Below are 18422 nucleotides of genomic sequence, written 5' to 3' on the forward strand. Positions count from 1 at the left end.
TTAAAGGGAAGAATGATTTCATGGAGGACTTTAAGGGAAGCTGGCTCGTATTCATGTTACGTGTGGGATAAACCGTGGAACCTCCCATGCAGCCAGCCCATTAGTCGAGATCTGACTTTGGGTCGAACTATTAGTGTTCTTCGGTTTCACCTCTCAACTATTGTCGTCTGTTTCTTAACACGGACACTTCAAGGACTTTCCCAGTCATCTCTTTTTATGATAGTAACACATATCATCACCACCGCACAGCACTTAACTTTTGTCATTTCATTTGAGATGGTAGTTCAAGTCAGTCGTCATTCAGGAGCTTTTTATGAAGTGCAACACGTTAAACGGAAATGAAGTGGGGTGGAGGTATTAGGCGGCACGAATTGTTTGATGCAGCTGTCATTCCCATGGTTATGAGGCAAGCTGAGCAGTGGAAATAACCCTGAAATTCCTATTCTAAAGTTATAGATTATAAGGGGCCCTGAAGTATTGACCAAAGTTCTTCAACTTTTTGAGCAATAACTTGATTTCTCTTGTGAATCTTTTGTTTATAATAAGACTAGCATGATCGTGCAGTGACCGACAGAGTTAGAAAACTATCATAAAAACAGTAACTAATATTTTTCAATAATAATAATAATAATGTCTACAAAAAATTCCTGCAAGAAATTTTACAAAACTTCACAACTTGCGTAAATTTTGATGAAATTTGTTTATTCCACTTTTTTCCCATAAATATTCTTTTCGGGGAGGAGGGAATTTTTTATGAAATCATTGTTTATTAGAATGAAACAAATTTTATCTAGAAATAAAAGAGTTTGTTAAAATGCACTCGACATTTTTAAAACTGCAAACAAACAATTTCATAAAGCCTTTTGCCAAGTCAAAAATTAGTATGATTTAATTTCTCTCCTAGCCCAGTTTTCTGTTATCTGAGATTGTTGCGATTCCAGTTATCTCGGATAATCGAATTTTTTACTATATCTGATTGACGTGTTTTCGATCCTGAAGCTCTACATTTCTCATCAAAAGTCAGTCCAAGCCTTTATAAAATATGAATTTCACAGCTTGTCTTTCAGGAACAAATTGCTTGTAATTTATCTTTTTTCAATCGAAAAACATTTCTCGAGATTTCTGAAACAGAAGTATTTGTGGCCGTATAAATTATTCAATATTTAGAAAGATGTGGAGAGACTGAAAGATGAAGCAATCATTCAAGCTTAAAACTAAGAATCAGGCGAACGAAAAATTCCTTAAGAAAATACTCGAGCAGAGAGCATCATATAAAATCCTATTGAGAGACATTTGAGAACCTGAATGCTTTATTATTTTCTATAATTAAATGCTGATGGAATTAAACTATCAATGTTAATTGCTTGAAATAATAAAATTTTGTTTCAAATCTTCCCCCCCCCGTCCCCCCCCAAAAAGTCCCTATTATTGTCTTCAACCGGAATAATATTCTCGTCACTTTATCATAGTTAAGCTCGGATAGTTGCATCTTCATTGTAGATACACGTTTATTCAGCAGAAAAGAAGGTAAAACCAATAACTGAAAGGGCTCCGGGCTTCGTTAATCTGGGTATTTGCAGTTCCACTGTAAATAGACGTTTGCTTTGCAGGTTGGGGACGGGAAGGGAACTAAGTATTCGGACTTTTTCGAATTTCAAACCAAATGTGGACGCAGTTACTCAAGATATTCACATTTCCATTCCAAATCTATATTTAATTCGCAGAAAGAAAATGAAACTAATTGTTAGAAATTTTACAAACATCCTGAAGAACTGTGGTCTTAATTACTCCTGAAATGTGTATTTTCATACGAAATGAAAGTATGGACTCCAAAAAGATAATATTTGCAGTTCCACTATAAATAACCGTTACGTTGCCAGAAAGTAAGATAAACCAATATCCGAACGGGTTACGTGCCCCTTATATTTAATGCGAATACTTTTAGTCCCACTACTAAACATCTGATCTTGGAAAAAAATAGATAAAATAAATACTACATAATAAAAGAATAAAAAAGATAAACCAATCTAAACATCCGAATATTTTTTCCTAATTATCCGAAATTGAATGTCATCTTAACCGGATATTTGCAGTTCAACTGAAAATAACATCTGGTCTACAGAACGGAGGACAAGCCAATATCTAGATTTTTTTTAAATATCCGAACGGACTATGGGACCACTTAAGCCGGATATTTGCAGTTCCATAATAATTAAACGTTTGGCCTTAAGAGAGAAAGACAAGTCAATTATTCGGATTGTTCAAACATCCGAACGGGTCTTAATAATTTGAGTTTCATCTCACTGGCCTTTGCTGGTTAGCCCACTGTCAACATGACCCAGAATTAAAATGCCAATCTTCCTGCTCGGACTAGCCACTAAAAATGCGCAGTAAACACGCGTCGACGCAGTAGCGCAGGGCAGAAGTGCACCTCCGCCATCGCTCCGCTCTACCCCTTAGAATCTTGTTTGGATCAATCGGTAATCAATGAATTGCGTCCTTTTTCCAAATTATCGATTTCTCGGCGGTTTGTTTATTGTGGTGCCACTGCCAGATAGGCGGCGTGTGCAAAGTGTTACGGCTAAACGAAAACTTTCCATGCACATTAAATAATACTTGTCTTCCCAAGTGTTGTTTTTCTCCATTAAGTGTTCCCTTGGCGCCAAGTTTCCTAAAATGCACTAGAAATAAATACTTCCAAACAAATCCTTGCGACGCTGCTGTTAAATTTATAAAGATAATACCTTACACTTTTGACAAGGCAGTTCGATTATTCAATTTCGTTATGTAGGCGCCCACGTTTTTATTATTCATCAAATAAAATTTTTAATGAATTTTGTAAAAAGAATTATTTAATTTCCTGTTCTTATTAAACTATATGATAAATTATTTTTCTTCTTAGTTAATTAATGACTTTATAAGTTTTAAATAAAAGATTATTTTATAAAAATTTCTTTATATATATATTTATAACTATTTTTTGTTTTGTTGAAAATTTATCCATAAAATCCTACGATAAATTTTCTCCTTTCAGTTGATTAATGACATTATGAGTATTCAATAAAAGCTTTTAAAAAAAATGTTCTATGTATTTGTATTTCCTCCTTTTTAAACTCTATGAACCTTCATCAATTAAATTGCTCAACTGAAAAATCATTTCTCAACAATGAATAATCCATCTTTTACTTTCAACAACTCTGTTACGTCAGATGGTCGAAAAACAACTCTAGCGACTTTTTTCAAAATATCAGGAATTACGCTAAAATCTCATGGAAATTTCGTTTAAAAGTTTTTTTTCCCTGTCTCCCATGGTACAAACAGGAAAATTCTGAGATTCTTAGCTTGTTCGTTTAGATATTGAATTTAAAAATTCTAAACGGAGTTTAGAAAAATAATCGTTTTACCACCTATTACTGTAATCCACAAACAATATGCGTACAAAGTTTGAACTCAGTATCTTATCACAACGTAGTTTAGAAATCGAATAACAAAATTTCGTCCAGGCGACATAGCATGGCATAGCTCTAGCGACATAGCATGGCATAGGAAGCATGGCTTCGTAAGTACTTTCGGATCCATTGTGCTTTTCATTCATTATTACTTTTGTACATAATATACGATGATAAAGAAATTGAAAAAAATGATGAAGTCAAAATCTATTAGGATTTCCTAATATTTTACATGAGTTGGCCTTTCTCATTCTCCAAACGTACTAAAGGAAAATATGCAAAGGCTGTTTTTCTCAGCAGCATTTTAAATCATGCGCTAATCCTTTGTATTTAAAATTTTTGTTACCTTAAAGGAAAGTTAAGATAAAAGAAAGGGGGAAATGCGAAACTGAAAACTTATTTCTGGCATCAAATTGGAAGAGAAACATGTAGATTTCAAAATCAGGCAAAAGAGGCGATCTTAGTTTGGCACAGATTTTGAGTAAAACTCTACTGATTTCGAGGGCGGTCAGACACCGGTCCCCTTCTTTAGGACTAAAAATATGAGCTTTGGGAAAAATGAGACAACCAACAACAATTTATATCGAAAGCAGGAAGTGGAGTAAAGCGAAAACGAACGTAATATCGTCTGCGTCGTTTCTTCATGAACTCGCTCAATCCGGAAGACTGTATAGATTTTATGGCAAGCGGCATAGGTTAAACTGAATTGAAGAACCATTACCGAATGATTCTCAATAAAAACTAGGCCATTCCCGCCACTACTGCTTGTCTAGAGAGAGAGAAAAAGAGCCGCTGATTAGTAGAGATGTGAACACTCAACATTGGCCCGACTGGTAAATCTTGAAAATTAGTCGCGTTTTCTCTGTCCGCCTCAGTTAGTGTTGCAGTTTCGCACATATTTATTGGAGTTCTAGCCCAGTTAATCTATTGCAAAGTTCCAGAGAGCTCCTGCTGACAATAAGATTAAATTGTGTTGTATAAATTTAAGTTAATCTCACTAACTTATGTTTTACATATGGTGTTGTAACTTGTGTTCGCAGTTACAGTCAAGGAAAGGTGATAACTCGCGAGTGCATAAACGTAACTAAACAAGAGTAAAAAGAAGTTGCGAGTACTTAAGCAAATAGCTAGACATCCTTAGTCGTTATATGATGCGTTTTCAAGCATTTGAATCTAGAGAATATATTCATTTGATTACTGTAGTTAAACTAACCCTCAAAATAAAAAGACCACATCGTGAAATCTAATAAAAAGTATCGTTAGAAATGAAGGAACTCAGTTACAGTTCGCATTAAAGAACAATATTGAAAGGAGAATTTCAAGGGTATCGTTGACTTCAAACCCACTCAAAAAGTAGTTAGAATGTTTTGTTTTTTAATGCACAATATTCCGGATTACGTACAATTAAATTACGAGATCTTCTGGATAAAAACAACTATATAATCTACTTTCCCTGCCATTATCCCACGGGTTTGTTTTTCCTTTTTGCATTTCTCGAACACAGTTTTGTTTCATGCTGATGGTTTGTAATAATAATGCCCCATCGATTCGCATTAAACACACACAAGTCTTTATTTGGATTGAGTATTAATTATGACTTACGGTTTGAATCTAGCAAATAATTTGATGCTTACTTGGAAGTAAGATGAAAACTCTCTTTATTCAGTTATTGTTAATTGATGGTAGATTGGTTTATCCCTTTGATAAGTTGATTAATCTGCGATGAATGACAATAACTACTTTTTCATTTTTTAAAATTTACTTTTGGTTTTGGTATTTTTGCGATTAAAGATTTTTCTTAGCAGATTTTTGAACAAGAACTTGAAATTACTATTTAAAATACTAATTTAAATTCTGAGTAATATTTTTTCATTCATGGTTTTAAATTGAATTTGTGTTCCTTGGAGAGATGGTATATGGAAAGTTTTTTTATATAAATTATTATGAATTATTGGTTTATTACTTTACAAGCAGCTTTAGCGCAAGTAATAGGCTTTTTAATTTACTTTTGATTACTTTATTATTAATAACCCTTGGTTAAGGCTTCTATAAAGGTTATATAAAGCGCGGTTAATCCGCCTCCGGAAAAACGGGATTGACTGTATATGACAAAAATGTCATCTTGTTTATCATGAAAAAACATCTATAGCAGCTGAAGAAATAGTAACACTTCATTTTGAAACATCACCCAAGATATCACGAACACCGAAAAGTGTTGGAGAAGAGCTGGAACTCGGTGCGTTGGCGGGCGTGTTGCCTCTGCATATACGGCTTCACTGCCACACATCGTGGAGTATTCGTTTTGTTTTTCCGCAAACGACATCATTCTCTTCTGCAATTTCCACCCTCCCTCTTAGCTGAAAATCACGTGGCATACTCTCTGTGAAGCAGGGCGAAGACCCGATCGTGTCATTTCTCTTTCTTTCAGCTTGTTTCTTCCGCTTTCTCCCCTACTCCAGAAGATCACACGTGATGCCAGGATCGGGTGACGTATCTAAGAGCGCAAAGAAAAAACAACCGTAGGGGAGGAAGGACGGAAAAAGAAAAGAACGCTTCGTGATGGAAAAATGATGATTGGACGAAGATTACAAAAGTGCAGCGTTAATTGATCTAACGGAGAAGGCTCTTTTGTAACGCACTCAGTGATCTGTTATGTAATCAATGATTTGGGATACAAGCTATAACACTTTCAACACTCCACCCAGAACCGATTAATGAAGCTTTAGCTTTATGAAGGAAAATAACTTTAATTGGGGACGCTAAATTTGCACCAGTGCCCGTTGAGGCTGTTGGCCTTCGGCAACCCACGAGTCACTCATATAAGGGTGACGCAGTCAATGTTTGTAGTTTATTGAAATAAAATCAAAGCCTACCAGTGAGCACTAAGCTTGCTAGTTTCCGGTGGTCCACTAGTCGATGATCACTCAGGTGGGATGACGCAGTTAATTCAGTTATGCAGTTGAAGCAAAATTAAACCTGAGGATCAGAGTATTGGTTGTTGACGAGCCACACCGTTTGACGCAACGGACTGGTAACAGCGTGTTTTTCTCTCATAATATAGTGGTATCTGAAACCGTAACTAGTAACGAATCTGCATGTTTCTATAAATAAATGTATTTTTTTAATTTTCCCCCATAGCGGGCACTTACCTATAACGGCATTGGCCACTACTAAGACCAGAAGTGGTGGGGATTTGTACTGTGGTGGCACCTAACAGGCGGTCACCGCTACCTCCTAAAAAGGGACAGACAATTTTACATCCATGCCTTCTCCGGGATTCGAACCCGGCCATTCGGTATCGCAATCAGGCTCCCCTAACCACTTTATTAACCTGGAGACAAATTACTTGCTCTGCAAAGCATAGCAAGTATGCACGTTAGAACTATATATGCTTCTTGCGTTTTTTAGGAGCTTATTATTTCAATTAGTTCAGTATGTCAACAGAGTATATAATATATCAGTTCAATATGTAATTTTATATAGGATCAGTCCATAAGTTCGACCGTATTAAGAGTATGCGTGGAATTCACTATGACGCATTTACTAAAAGAATACAATTCTGAACCTGTTGAAACTTGTTATCGTTTAACTAGCATATTATTCTGTTCATCACCAACTTTCGTAAATATCGAACGCATTTTAATACCCATAGAAGATGAATATAGATAATCAATACAACGTGCTGTGCTCTTATTTTCGTGTGGCGAATCTGCCAGGTTTGCAGCGATAAAAATTAATAGTGTACATGGTGAACACACCATTAAGGATTGCCCAGAAATGGTTTAAAAAATTTAAAGTTGGAAAAAGTTGATGATGAACCCCGTTCAGGATGATTTGAACTGTTAGAACCAAATCAAACGATTAATTCAGAAGTTTATAGTGAACAACTTTGCCGTCTAAACTTAGAATTGATCGAAAAACGCCCACGATTGGTGAATATCAAGAAAGTGTTGTTTTATCATGATAACGCTAGACCGCATACGGCTCGAACAATACTTCAAAAAATTAGTGTATTTAATTGGGAGCTTTTGCCACATTCTGCTTACTCTCCAGATATTGCCCCAAGTGGTTTTCACTTATTTCGTGCCTTACAAAATTTTTTTACTGGGAAAAAAATTAAATTCTAAACAGGATGTACACAATGAATTTTCAAGTTTTTTTTTTTTTTTTTTTTTCATCAAAACAGTAGCCGTTTAAGGTATTTCTCCCACTTTTCTAACGTGCCTTCGTGGTGTAGTGGTTCTGCACGCTGGGCCGGTATTCCAGAGTTCCGTGGTTCGATTCCCGGCGAAGGCGTTTGCTCATTTTTCATCTCTCCAGCTTTTCCAATTAACCTAATGTCTCTACAGCCGAATAATTTGAAGCAACTACATTAAAAAAAAGTTTTACCCTAAAAGGAGAAATTTAGTCAAATGAAATTAGTTTTACATATTTACAGTAGTTTTTCAGCTTTTGCTTTAAAAAAAATTTGAAGATTGTAATCTTATAACATTTACTATCTTTTTTAATTTTCTAATTCAGGTATATCTTAATTAAGTGACCAAAATGACTTTTAGAACATGACAGGGGGGAGAAATCAAAAATTCATCAGCTTGAATAGGAGGAAGAAAAAATTGATGAAAAGGCATTTTAAATAATTTTCATAAATAGTAAGGAAATTAAGATGGCTTACTTTAATGATAATTAAAAAAACGTAATTTTAATGCATTGTTATTATTTAAATATATATTTATATAATAATAATAATACATTTATTAAAAATTATTATAAAATTCAGTCATGGATTAGAGTTTTTTGTACAAATATTGATCTTAAACTCGCCCAGACGATGACAAATCGCCAAACCTAGCGAAGTACAGCAACAGAATAGATATTTCTAAAAGGGAAGAATTTATATCACATGCAATAAAGAGATTAATTCGAAAGAGTCTGCCAAGAGATCAGATTTTGCTACAAACTGCGAACCTAGCTCAGTTTTGGCGTCGTAACAAAAAATTTCAAAATTTTTTATTAAAAAATTGGGAGTAAAATCGTCAAATTAAAATAATAAAATATAAAAGTTATTAAAAATTCACGAATAATTGTTTGATTTGTAATATAGTTATTGAAATATTTGAATATTTTGAAGTGAATTTCATTGACTTTTAGTGGGGAATGGTATAAGTCTCTCTTCTTCAGAAGCGGAAAGAAAAATAAAAATTTCAATTTTTTCTCCCTCTTGAAGAAGAACCTATGTCAACTGACGTCAAAATCAAGGCAGTTTTATTCAACACTACACTCCTCCCCCCCCACACACACTTTTTTCTTTTTTGAGGGAGTTAATTTTACATTTTACACTGGAAGCGTTTCTCCTCCATAAGAAAAACTTCTTTTTGACATGATGCTTAATCGACTGATAGAGAAAAATTCAGTTACACCTGATTATTACTAAGTGTCAGATTTTAGTTAAATTCTCTCGGATTCATCTTCGCTTTTGTCACAAATACTCGTTCCCGAATCCCGAGTAAGTCGTGAACAGTAATTGCGAAGGAGATGCGGTTTGGCTGTGTCTAATGTGAACTCCTTTTTCTAAAATTTTGCACGAAAAGAACTCGCTTTAGTTTACGTTATTTCTTAAAGTGTTAGGAATGGCTAAATAAATTTCTGTATGGATTATCCATGTTGTGTTAACAATTAAACACTACCAGCAGAGATAACTCGTTTAATTAATAAGTTGGCTGCTGAATTTCAAATCAGTTTTGTATTAGAAATAGTTTCCTTTTATGGTATGACGGTCTATAAAAAGATTCTCCGCACCCAGGATTTGGCGATTGGGTCCCCTAAAAACCCCTGTCGCCCTTTAAAAAGGGGAGTATATAAGGTATTTCTCGCTTTCTCCTGCTGTTGTTATTGTTTTGTAGTACATCTAGCACCGATGTAATTGAGCGATTGGGTCCCCTAAAAATCCCAGTCGCCCTCCTGCTGTTGTTATTGTTTTGTGGTACATCTAGCACCGATGTAAAGTACTGTGCTACTTGGTCCAAATATCATAGATGCTCTTAAGGGTCGAACTTGTGTCCATTGCATAAAAAGTGGACATCGCATTTCCAGGGAAAAGCTCACGTTTCCCTGTCTCGCCAACATTTGGATCCGTTTCTTGGTGCGAACGTCTGAATGGTCCTCAAGACTGCTATTCCTTTTCTAGTACTTGATATGAGGAGACACGATTGATCGTCGCGTGTTGAGCCAACACCTCCTAGAACTAACTGTGGTGTTGGTTGAGCCCGTGTTGCGGGTGTGGTTGTGAGCCCTGTGGCTAGATGTGGTTGATCGTTGCGTTGGTGGGCTACGGTTCCATAGCATTGTTGAATCCTTTTGTTGCAGTGGGGTGGGGGAGGCACCCTGTCGCATATGATATCGTCCATCATTTAACCCCAGATGGTTGGAGATGCATGTTCTTATCACATCCGGGTCACAAATATGGCGGTCCCAGCTTAGCTCGATTTCTCCTGCTTTTGCTTTGTCCCCTGGCGCCATTTGTTAGCACAAGTGTGAAGTGCGGCGCTTCGTGGCTCAAATGCTCTTGAAGGCGGACGTTTCGGGCCGAACTTGATCCATTGCAAAGATATCAGATATCGCACCCCCATAAAAAATTGCGCTTTCCCATGCTTCGCCACCATTCGGATCTCTTTCTTCATGCTAGCGTCTAATTGGTCCTCATAACAGATGCAACATCATAACGGCATGACCGTAAACATTTTAACTCCAAAAATTAATTATTATTAACAGTTATGTTATGTACTTTTTTACAGGTCCCCGTTTGAAGAACATGGCAATTACAAATTATTTTTATTCCTATTTACAGAGTATTTTATATGGAATCCATTATGGAATATATGGAATTATCGCATTTATTCCTTTCGTTTATTTTGCACATAACGCATTTTCTTTGTTGCTTGATAAGATGCACGAAATTACAAACGTACAAAATAAATTTTAAGTTTCTAAGTGAAACTATCTTTACCACAGGTCTTATGAACGTCTCTATAAATCCGATAACGCTCGTGTGAAATTAACTGGCGTTTTAGAAGTAACTTAACTTTCACCTGACAGGAACAATGAACATCTACCCCGACATAATCGTCGAATGCTTCCTTGTTTTGAAACGATTTCTTATCATAAATTAACATTATCATTGGTGACACAAATTAGAACAGAGATATCAGGTGATATATTGTTACTTTTAGCATTCTTTTTGGGAAGAATGAAACTAAATGCAGATGTGCTAACAATAATATTATATATTATATAGATATTTATATCGTTGGAAAATATATATTATTGTTGTTGTTGTTGTGACTGATCTCATTTGTCTGACTTCATCAGAACAAGCCCACGAAATTCATATTGGCAAGGAGTACGCCTGTTGTTAGCAAGATCCTTGGACACCACATAGTTGACAGTACGATTTTGTCCACCTCAATTGAGAGAAAACACCCCAGGAAGGGGGTAGTCCAAGGGTTTCCCACCCTTCTTCCCCTACCACAAAATCACATGAGAGGACTTTCGGCTCGGCATATACATATTTAGAATGCCTCCATCCCGCAAAGACGCTATGCATTTACAAAAATCCATCCCTTTCCGGGATTTGAACTTGGGCCTTTCGGAACGGTACTCAGAATCACTAACCACCATCCTGTTTGAACGGCTCGAAAATATATATTATTCTGGTTTATCTTTTGACGTCAAAACGTTCTAGGCAGACAATTTCGAAAATTCTGAAGTGTTATGTTGTTGTTGTTGACTAATGCTCACTTGTCTGACCTATAGTCAGCCCAAGCCCACGAAATTCATCGTAGGTACCATACAGGTGCCATACAGGTGACAGTGGGACTTCTGCCCCCCCAATTTTGATGGAGAGCAGCCGGGGGGAACAGTTCCGAGGGTCTCCCACTCCTCTTCCCCTACCACAACCTCTCAAGAGGGCTTTTGGCTCGCCGCGTATTTAGAGTGCATGAACACTATACACTTACGCACGGACATTATGCATTTACAAACCCTGCCGCACGGACACTATACATATACAAACAACCTTGCTTGTATCCGACATTTGAACCGGGGCCATTCGGCACAGCAGTCAGCGACTCTAACCACTATACCGGTTGGGCGGCAGTGTTATGTTATTATTACAATACAATACATTTGTATACCACATGATTTGGGAAGTCTTCCACTGCCCAAATGGATTCTACCCTGCTCGGTTATAGCGGGTAATATATTATAATTTTCTGCTTATACCACAAAGGTGCCGATACATTAACGCAAATGGGCGCTTGTTTAAAGAGGCAGAAATTTTCACATCAATATTTAAGCACAAAGGTGCAGCACTGTTACAAAGCTCGGTTTTAATTTAGGGGTCAGACACATCTACATCATGTTCACTAAAGTCTTTACCCGGCCTTTCTCACAACCACTGGTCATAAATGTATACTTCTAGACACAAAAATGCTTTAAACGACGGAAAGATTTATGTTCTGAGACATTTTTAAATTTGAAGAAATCAGTTTTTTAAAATTACGGTATCTAACTTTCTATGTATTCTCCCGAGCCTGTATTTTGTATTATTTTGCACTTGTTATAAAATTTAAAACAAATGTCACAAAAATTGACAGAGATGTTTAATATTAAAATCGAAGATCATATTCAGAGGCCCTATACAAACTGAGAAGTGAAATATTTGCATTTGTACGCAACTAGAAGAGATTAACGCAACTATTTGTACTTAAAACTGTACACTTAATTAAAGCAACTATAAACTTAATTAACATTGTACACTTAATTAACGCAATACACTTAATTAACACAACTATTTGTACGCAACAAGGTTTCTGGTGATAAGAGATTAAATTACGAACATTCATATACAAATCATTGAGAAAAATATTGATCAGTATCATTACTTTCAAAACGGAGATATTCACAAAATCTTACAGAATTCGTATTCTAGAAAATACTATCAGTCTTCAGTACTGGCACGTAGCCTTAGTTCTATTAATTAAAAATGAAAAATATTTGTAGTTTAATGAATCTTGATTAAGATTATGATTCTAAACTAGTAAAACTTCATAAGAATATCGCTACTGTATTTTTAGACTTATGAATTAAGTGCGTGAAAATTCTTTTTTAAAATATTTGGTATGAATTATCAAAAAGCAAAATTATAAATTAATGACACTAGAAAATCACAAAAGAATATCCTTGAATGTCTTTTAAGGGGGGGGGGAATCAACTTCGAAATATTCTAATTTGCTTATTAACCGACCTTTCAATGCAAACTGAAAAATTAATATTTCGGTCAATTTTTGTCGTACGCGAATCAAACTCATTGTTTTATTCTTTATAATTAGTATAACATTTGTCAAATTATAATTAATTAGCGTTTAAAAAGTTAAGATTTCGTAGTTTTTACAAAACTGACATTTTTTAAATTAAAAAGTCTAATATGGACACACACGTTTTCCTGCCTATTAAATTATACACATTTTTGCTATATTTCATTTAAACTTATTTCCTTGAATTATTAACTTAATTAACCGATGAACTTAATTAACCAGCTTGAAAATGACATAAAAAATTGCAAATTTTGAAATTAAATATTCCGGTCAATTTTTACGGGAGTCTAACTTCTTATAATTTTATTTTTTCATAATGAATATAAAACTTTCTAAATTTAAGTATAGGATCCGGGAGACAGCATTTAAAGTTAGATTTCGCTATTTATCGAAAAACATTTTTTTTTAATTTGACATAAACGTGAATATTTTTGTCATTTAAAAAACTTCTGCACATGAAAATTTTACTCACGCGAAGGTGCGCTGGAATAGCTTCCTTTTAATGTTAGAAACTGATCTTCATAAAGGCCTCATTATGGCTTGCTATGCTTTTGAAGCTTCAGTCTTAGTGAACAAGGGGCAAAAGAGCATAATAGTGCCGGCACCTTTATAACAGTTCATCATTAAGAAGCAGATCTAATCTAGTATCCCAACAATATAATAAAGTTATTGTTTCATATGCAGTGTGAAAAATAAAAGTAATAAATTAAAAAGTCACTCACCGGTTGCAACTGGATTCCATTCATGGTTCTGAAAAATAAAAAAGAATATTATTTTAGATTTATGTATTAATATGTTGCAGGTAGGAGATACGTTCAAATAGAAGCAGTAATTTTCATGCATCGTTGTTGTAAAAAGCTCAACATAATCATCACGCATTGGGAAAACACATATTCGAATTTGTTAACAGTTATGACAATTTTTTTTCTATCACCATGTTAGTTGCACTCAACATTTAGATCGTTGACAACAGCGAATCACAGCGCAGAGAATCATCATTAGATTGTTGAGTAATGTCATTCCGTTTCAAATTTATTCGAGACTTAAAAAAGTCATCTGGAAATGAATGCCTTTCTCAGTCTAAAGTGTATTATTAGTGCTAGTTTTGTAAGGATGGTTGGGTGATAGTTGAAAAAAAAATGACATGCTTATGAACCAAGAAATTTAACCAATGAATACAAGTATTAATTAGGATCAACTGGTGATTCACCGTCAGTGAAATTGCTAAAGAACTTAAACCGAATATCGGTATTGCGGAAACATTGCTTAAACATTGGCTTAAATTTACCAAGATATGCACCAGGTGAGTTTTCCAGCTTTCGCTACTGGAATCCGAAGAAGCTTGGTTGCAATCACAACAAATTCTGCAGCGTTTTGAAAAGGATGAAGAGAAATATTTAGACACTATTTAATAATTTACGGTGAAACACGAATGCACTATTTCATCCCTCTATAATCAAAACAAACAATTAAGCCTCTAATGGCAAAAAAGTTGTTTGTGAAAGTCTATTGAGTAGGTTATCGGTTCTATGTAAATATGGGTCAAGGAACATAAAATTAACGCAATTAGAAGACTTTTATTTGACTGGAATCGAGAAACATCGTTGGCACTAGAACAAATACACCGACTGCTTAGAAAAATAGTATATAAACTGCTTCATTATATTCATCAAATAAAGTTTAGATGATAAATTCCTGTTTATATTTAAACGTCCCTTATACAAAATGTGGCCAATTAATTTTTGAAATAACTGCGTTATATCGTGAAATCATATAATCATTTGCATTTTAAAATGTCTTAATTATTTACATGCCTCAGCGTCAAGCTAATAAAAGGCAGGTGTTGGTTAGTTACTGGGAAAACAAAAACTGATATCTCATACGCACTTTGGCGTAAAAATAAACAATCAAAATTTGAAATGAAAAGAACTCACCAAAAGCCTAAATTGTAAAACTGTTAATATTTGTTTTAATTACAGCCAAAAGTCTAATAATCTAGCATTCAGTGTTTCGGCTGATCTAATAATCCCACTTCTTTCAAGGGTATTCCTACTATATGATGGCGAATACAGGCATTTCATTCGGCAAAGCTGGGAAGTTGCTTAAATCGATTGCCATTTTCATTTAGTCATTTGTTTAAAAATATGCTTTTATATTTCATTTTGCTTTCTTTACTTCTTTAAAATATTTTCAAAATTTGTTAGGAATATTGATAAATGATTGAAATGGAACCATATGGTTTTAAAAATTCACACAAAACTGGATATTATTAATCATTTTTATCAGCTAAGAAAATTTTGAAAAACTTTGCTTTTCGAGCAATTTTACAGTTTCGGACAATCGTAAATCAAATTAAACTAGTTTGGCAGAACATTACTGCATTATGCCTACCACAAAAGTTAACGGCCTAAATCTGAACTATAGATGAACTTTAATACCTAATTTCAATTCATTAAACAATGAAGTTCTTAGGGTCTCGTATGACGGAAGATTTTTTTCCTTGTTAAAAACTCATATATGCTTTTCAAACAGTAAATATATATTCTGTTTATTATCATGAAATAAGTGTCTAAATCTTTTTTTTTTTAATCAACGTGAAATAGGTGACATAATAAGACTAATAGAAAGGAAGAAATTTAAGGCTAGAAAACTGCAAACAGACATCAGAGAATTTAAAAATAATTTTAACGTAGAATGATGTTTCAGAATGTAATTCCCACTATTAAAACCGTATAATGTATATAGTAATTAATTTTACGAGATAATAGTATGCAGTCCGATAATACGATATAATAGTATGTATTTACGATATAAGAGTATGCAGCATAGTATGCAAGTAGTATGCAGTCACTGAACTTTACTTCATAGTCTAAAACTGTCAACATGCAAAAGATATTTAAGATGAATTTTCAATAATAAAGTACTGTGAAACATTCAGGATGTGTGTTCGATAAAGCATTAAATTTTTTTTAAAATATAGCAACGTAAACATTTCAAAAAGTTATGGCCATTTATATAATGCATAATATTAAAATTTTTAGAAATACGTAATATTAAAAAAAGGATTTTTTCCATTATATGATAACTTGCTAAACAATTTTCTACAGAAAGAATATATGTGTTTAGGTTGCCTACACCTTCAGATAAAAATGTGTCAGTCTTACCTCTTACAGCAGTATTCTTATTTTCAAAGCAAACATTGTTAATAAAATGTACTATGTTCTGTACTATATGTATTATGTAATAATAAATAATATATGTAAATGTCACTGTACTATGTTCTTACTTGCACTGAAATAACTAATAAACGGTATGTAATTCTTACGTTTAAAAACTTTACAACAGTTCAAAACAAATTTCGGAACGAGAGTTTATATTTTCCTTGACTATTTTTCATTTTCCTGACTTTCCACATAAGAACGAACCTTGTTTAATGCACATTTCATATTTACTGAGATGGCGTGATGAACAACTATATCTGATGCTTGCAAATTGAATTCTGTGATGATGTTTATTGTATTTCACGGATTCCGAGCCGATTGTTTTTGCTCTGCTGCTGGAGTGCCCAATTTAAATGTTTGCATTTTAGAATCGATGCCGTTGTTAAAATCTAAGAAATAAAGTACATCTATTCGATCTTCTACCGTATCACAGAAAAAAAGAAAGAAAGAAAAAAAGTAGAAAACGAAATTGAAAAAATGCAAATGCTTAATCCTTGCATAGAGCATTCGTTTATCACAGCGGGTACCTGAAAGCGAATCTCCGAAATGAAATTCTGACAGAATACGATTTTTGAGCGGTTTCGGATGCAGAGGAAAAAAACAGTGCGCCCAAAAAGCTGAAAACGAAAGTAAACTCACCTCTCCAATAAGGGTAAAATCCGCGGGGGTCAAGGTCAAAGTCAAACCGGGAAGGAAAACTGCGAAGAGGGAACCGAAAGAAAGAGAAGTGTTATTCGCTTCGGGAACGCAGCAGCGCCATATTGTTTGATCGTGGAGACCGTTACCAGATGGCGTTCCATACGTTCCTCCTTCTCCCAGGACGGCAATAGATCAGTAGCAAAGTAACGGAAGAGGGGAAAATAATTCGAAATGGAAAATTGCCCTGATGCTGCGCTAAAATGCTATTAGGGTGCTAAAGAGCATGTCTCCCAGGCCTTCGTCTTCAAGGGGACTCTTAACCTTCCAATAATATTTCAAATATGTAAAATTTTGTTTTATTTATTTATTTATTTTTCAATTCTAGAGTTAGATTAAAAAAAAGATAACAAAATATTTTAGATTTAGAATTAGAAGCAGAGTCCGTGAAGGGAAAAAAATAAATCTTCTATGATTGCTGAAAGAAACTGAATTTTAACTCTATGTTTTATTCATATACATGATTATTTAATTTATAAACAATTGAATTGCATTTATTTGATCACATCTCTATATCTTAGTTAAAATTGCAATAAAATCCGCAAGAATTCTTCAGGCTCTGTCAATTTTTTTTCAGTTTCGTTCAGGAAAAAACAATATCCGAGTTTAAAATGAGTAAGTTTGCGTTTCATGCAACGTATTCTAAACTGAAACATTAAAAACAAAACGTATGAAAAAGCTTAAAGGTAATTTTTTTGTTCCAATAACTACAATGAAAAATGTTAAATTATTATTCCACGAAATACTTTATATCAAATATAATATAAATCAATGATATCTATTACATTAAAAAAATTAGAGAGGAGGGCTGAGTAAAGTGCTGCTTTTAGTTTTAGTTTAGTTATTGCCCCAGGCTTCCTATTCTATTGATTCGAGCTCTGATTATTAGTTAAGTATTTTCGCGAAACAAAGAACAAAATACAAATCAAAAGTAATTACAAAATAATATATAAAACAAGGGTGACACTCAACGTAAAATAAAAGCCAGTATCGCTGTTATTTTTTTTTATTTTATTACTTGTTTATTTTTAAAACCAATCATTTACGAATTGTATTTCCGGGCTATATTCGGTATTTCGATCACAGTGTCACTAAAATATTCGCACTACCAAAACAATCTAATTTTAAAGAAGCAGAGCAGTTTTGCAGAGCGGTGAAAAATAAATAAAGATGTAAAGTAATAGTAAAGAAAATAATAATAATAATAAAAAAATCTGAAAGGTTTCAGATTTTAAATTACGTCCAAAGGGGCGTTTTTTTAACATTTTGTCTGTTACCTTTATTTATCAAATATCACATTCTTCGCACTTAAACCATAAAATTCAGTTCAAGAGCAATATCCCAAAATAGTTTTAAAATGAGCATATCTTCAGAATTTCCGATATAGAGTCTCCCGCGCTGAAAATAAAAATGTTTTTTCTGCACAACGTTGCCATTGCTCGCTTTGAAATCGTTGAGTTTCTTAATCAAAAATTCGTTAAAATGTTACAAAATATGAAGTCGATAATAAAACAAATTCCAAATTTGGGCTTCCACTTGCCCATATTCGCAGTAGGTTTATGTCATCCAAAATTCGATGGCTCTATGTACCGTTGTTTTATCACAATGCAAGAAATAAACATACACTTAGGCAGATTTTTCATTATTTGATTTCTTCAAATATAATGCAGGACTCTAACATTTGG

At 34.1% G+C, this 18422-nt stretch overlaps 1 protein-coding gene across 3 annotated transcripts in view; it reads right to left on the reverse strand.

Annotated features, from left to right (window-relative positions):
* The window catches only part of Nep3 (M13 family metallopeptidase neprilysin 3), a 169666-nt gene extending 152841 nt beyond the window's left edge, over positions 1-16825 (reverse strand). For 2 of the 3 annotated variants that reach the window (XR_015042219.1, XM_085820978.1), the window contains exons 1-2: positions 16681-16823; positions 13543-13570 (exon numbers count right to left, since the gene is read on the reverse strand). Coding sequence is in view for 2 of the 3 variants with exons in the window: in XM_085820978.1 (XP_085677104.1) it covers positions 13543-13566 (24 nt within the window). In the remaining variant the exon portion in view is untranslated. Of the gene's footprint in view, positions 1-13542; positions 13571-16680 lie in introns of all 3 variants that reach the window. The other variant, XM_085820979.1, reaches the window with a different exon arrangement.
* Positions 16826-18422: the final 1597 nt, after the last annotated feature.

Source organism: Stegodyphus dumicola, chromosome 7, assembly GCF_044657685.1.
Source record: "Stegodyphus dumicola isolate Sdum_Otavi_A_Nest chromosome 7, ASM4465768v1".
NCBI lineage: Eukaryota > Metazoa > Arthropoda > Arachnida > Araneae > Eresidae > Stegodyphus > Stegodyphus dumicola.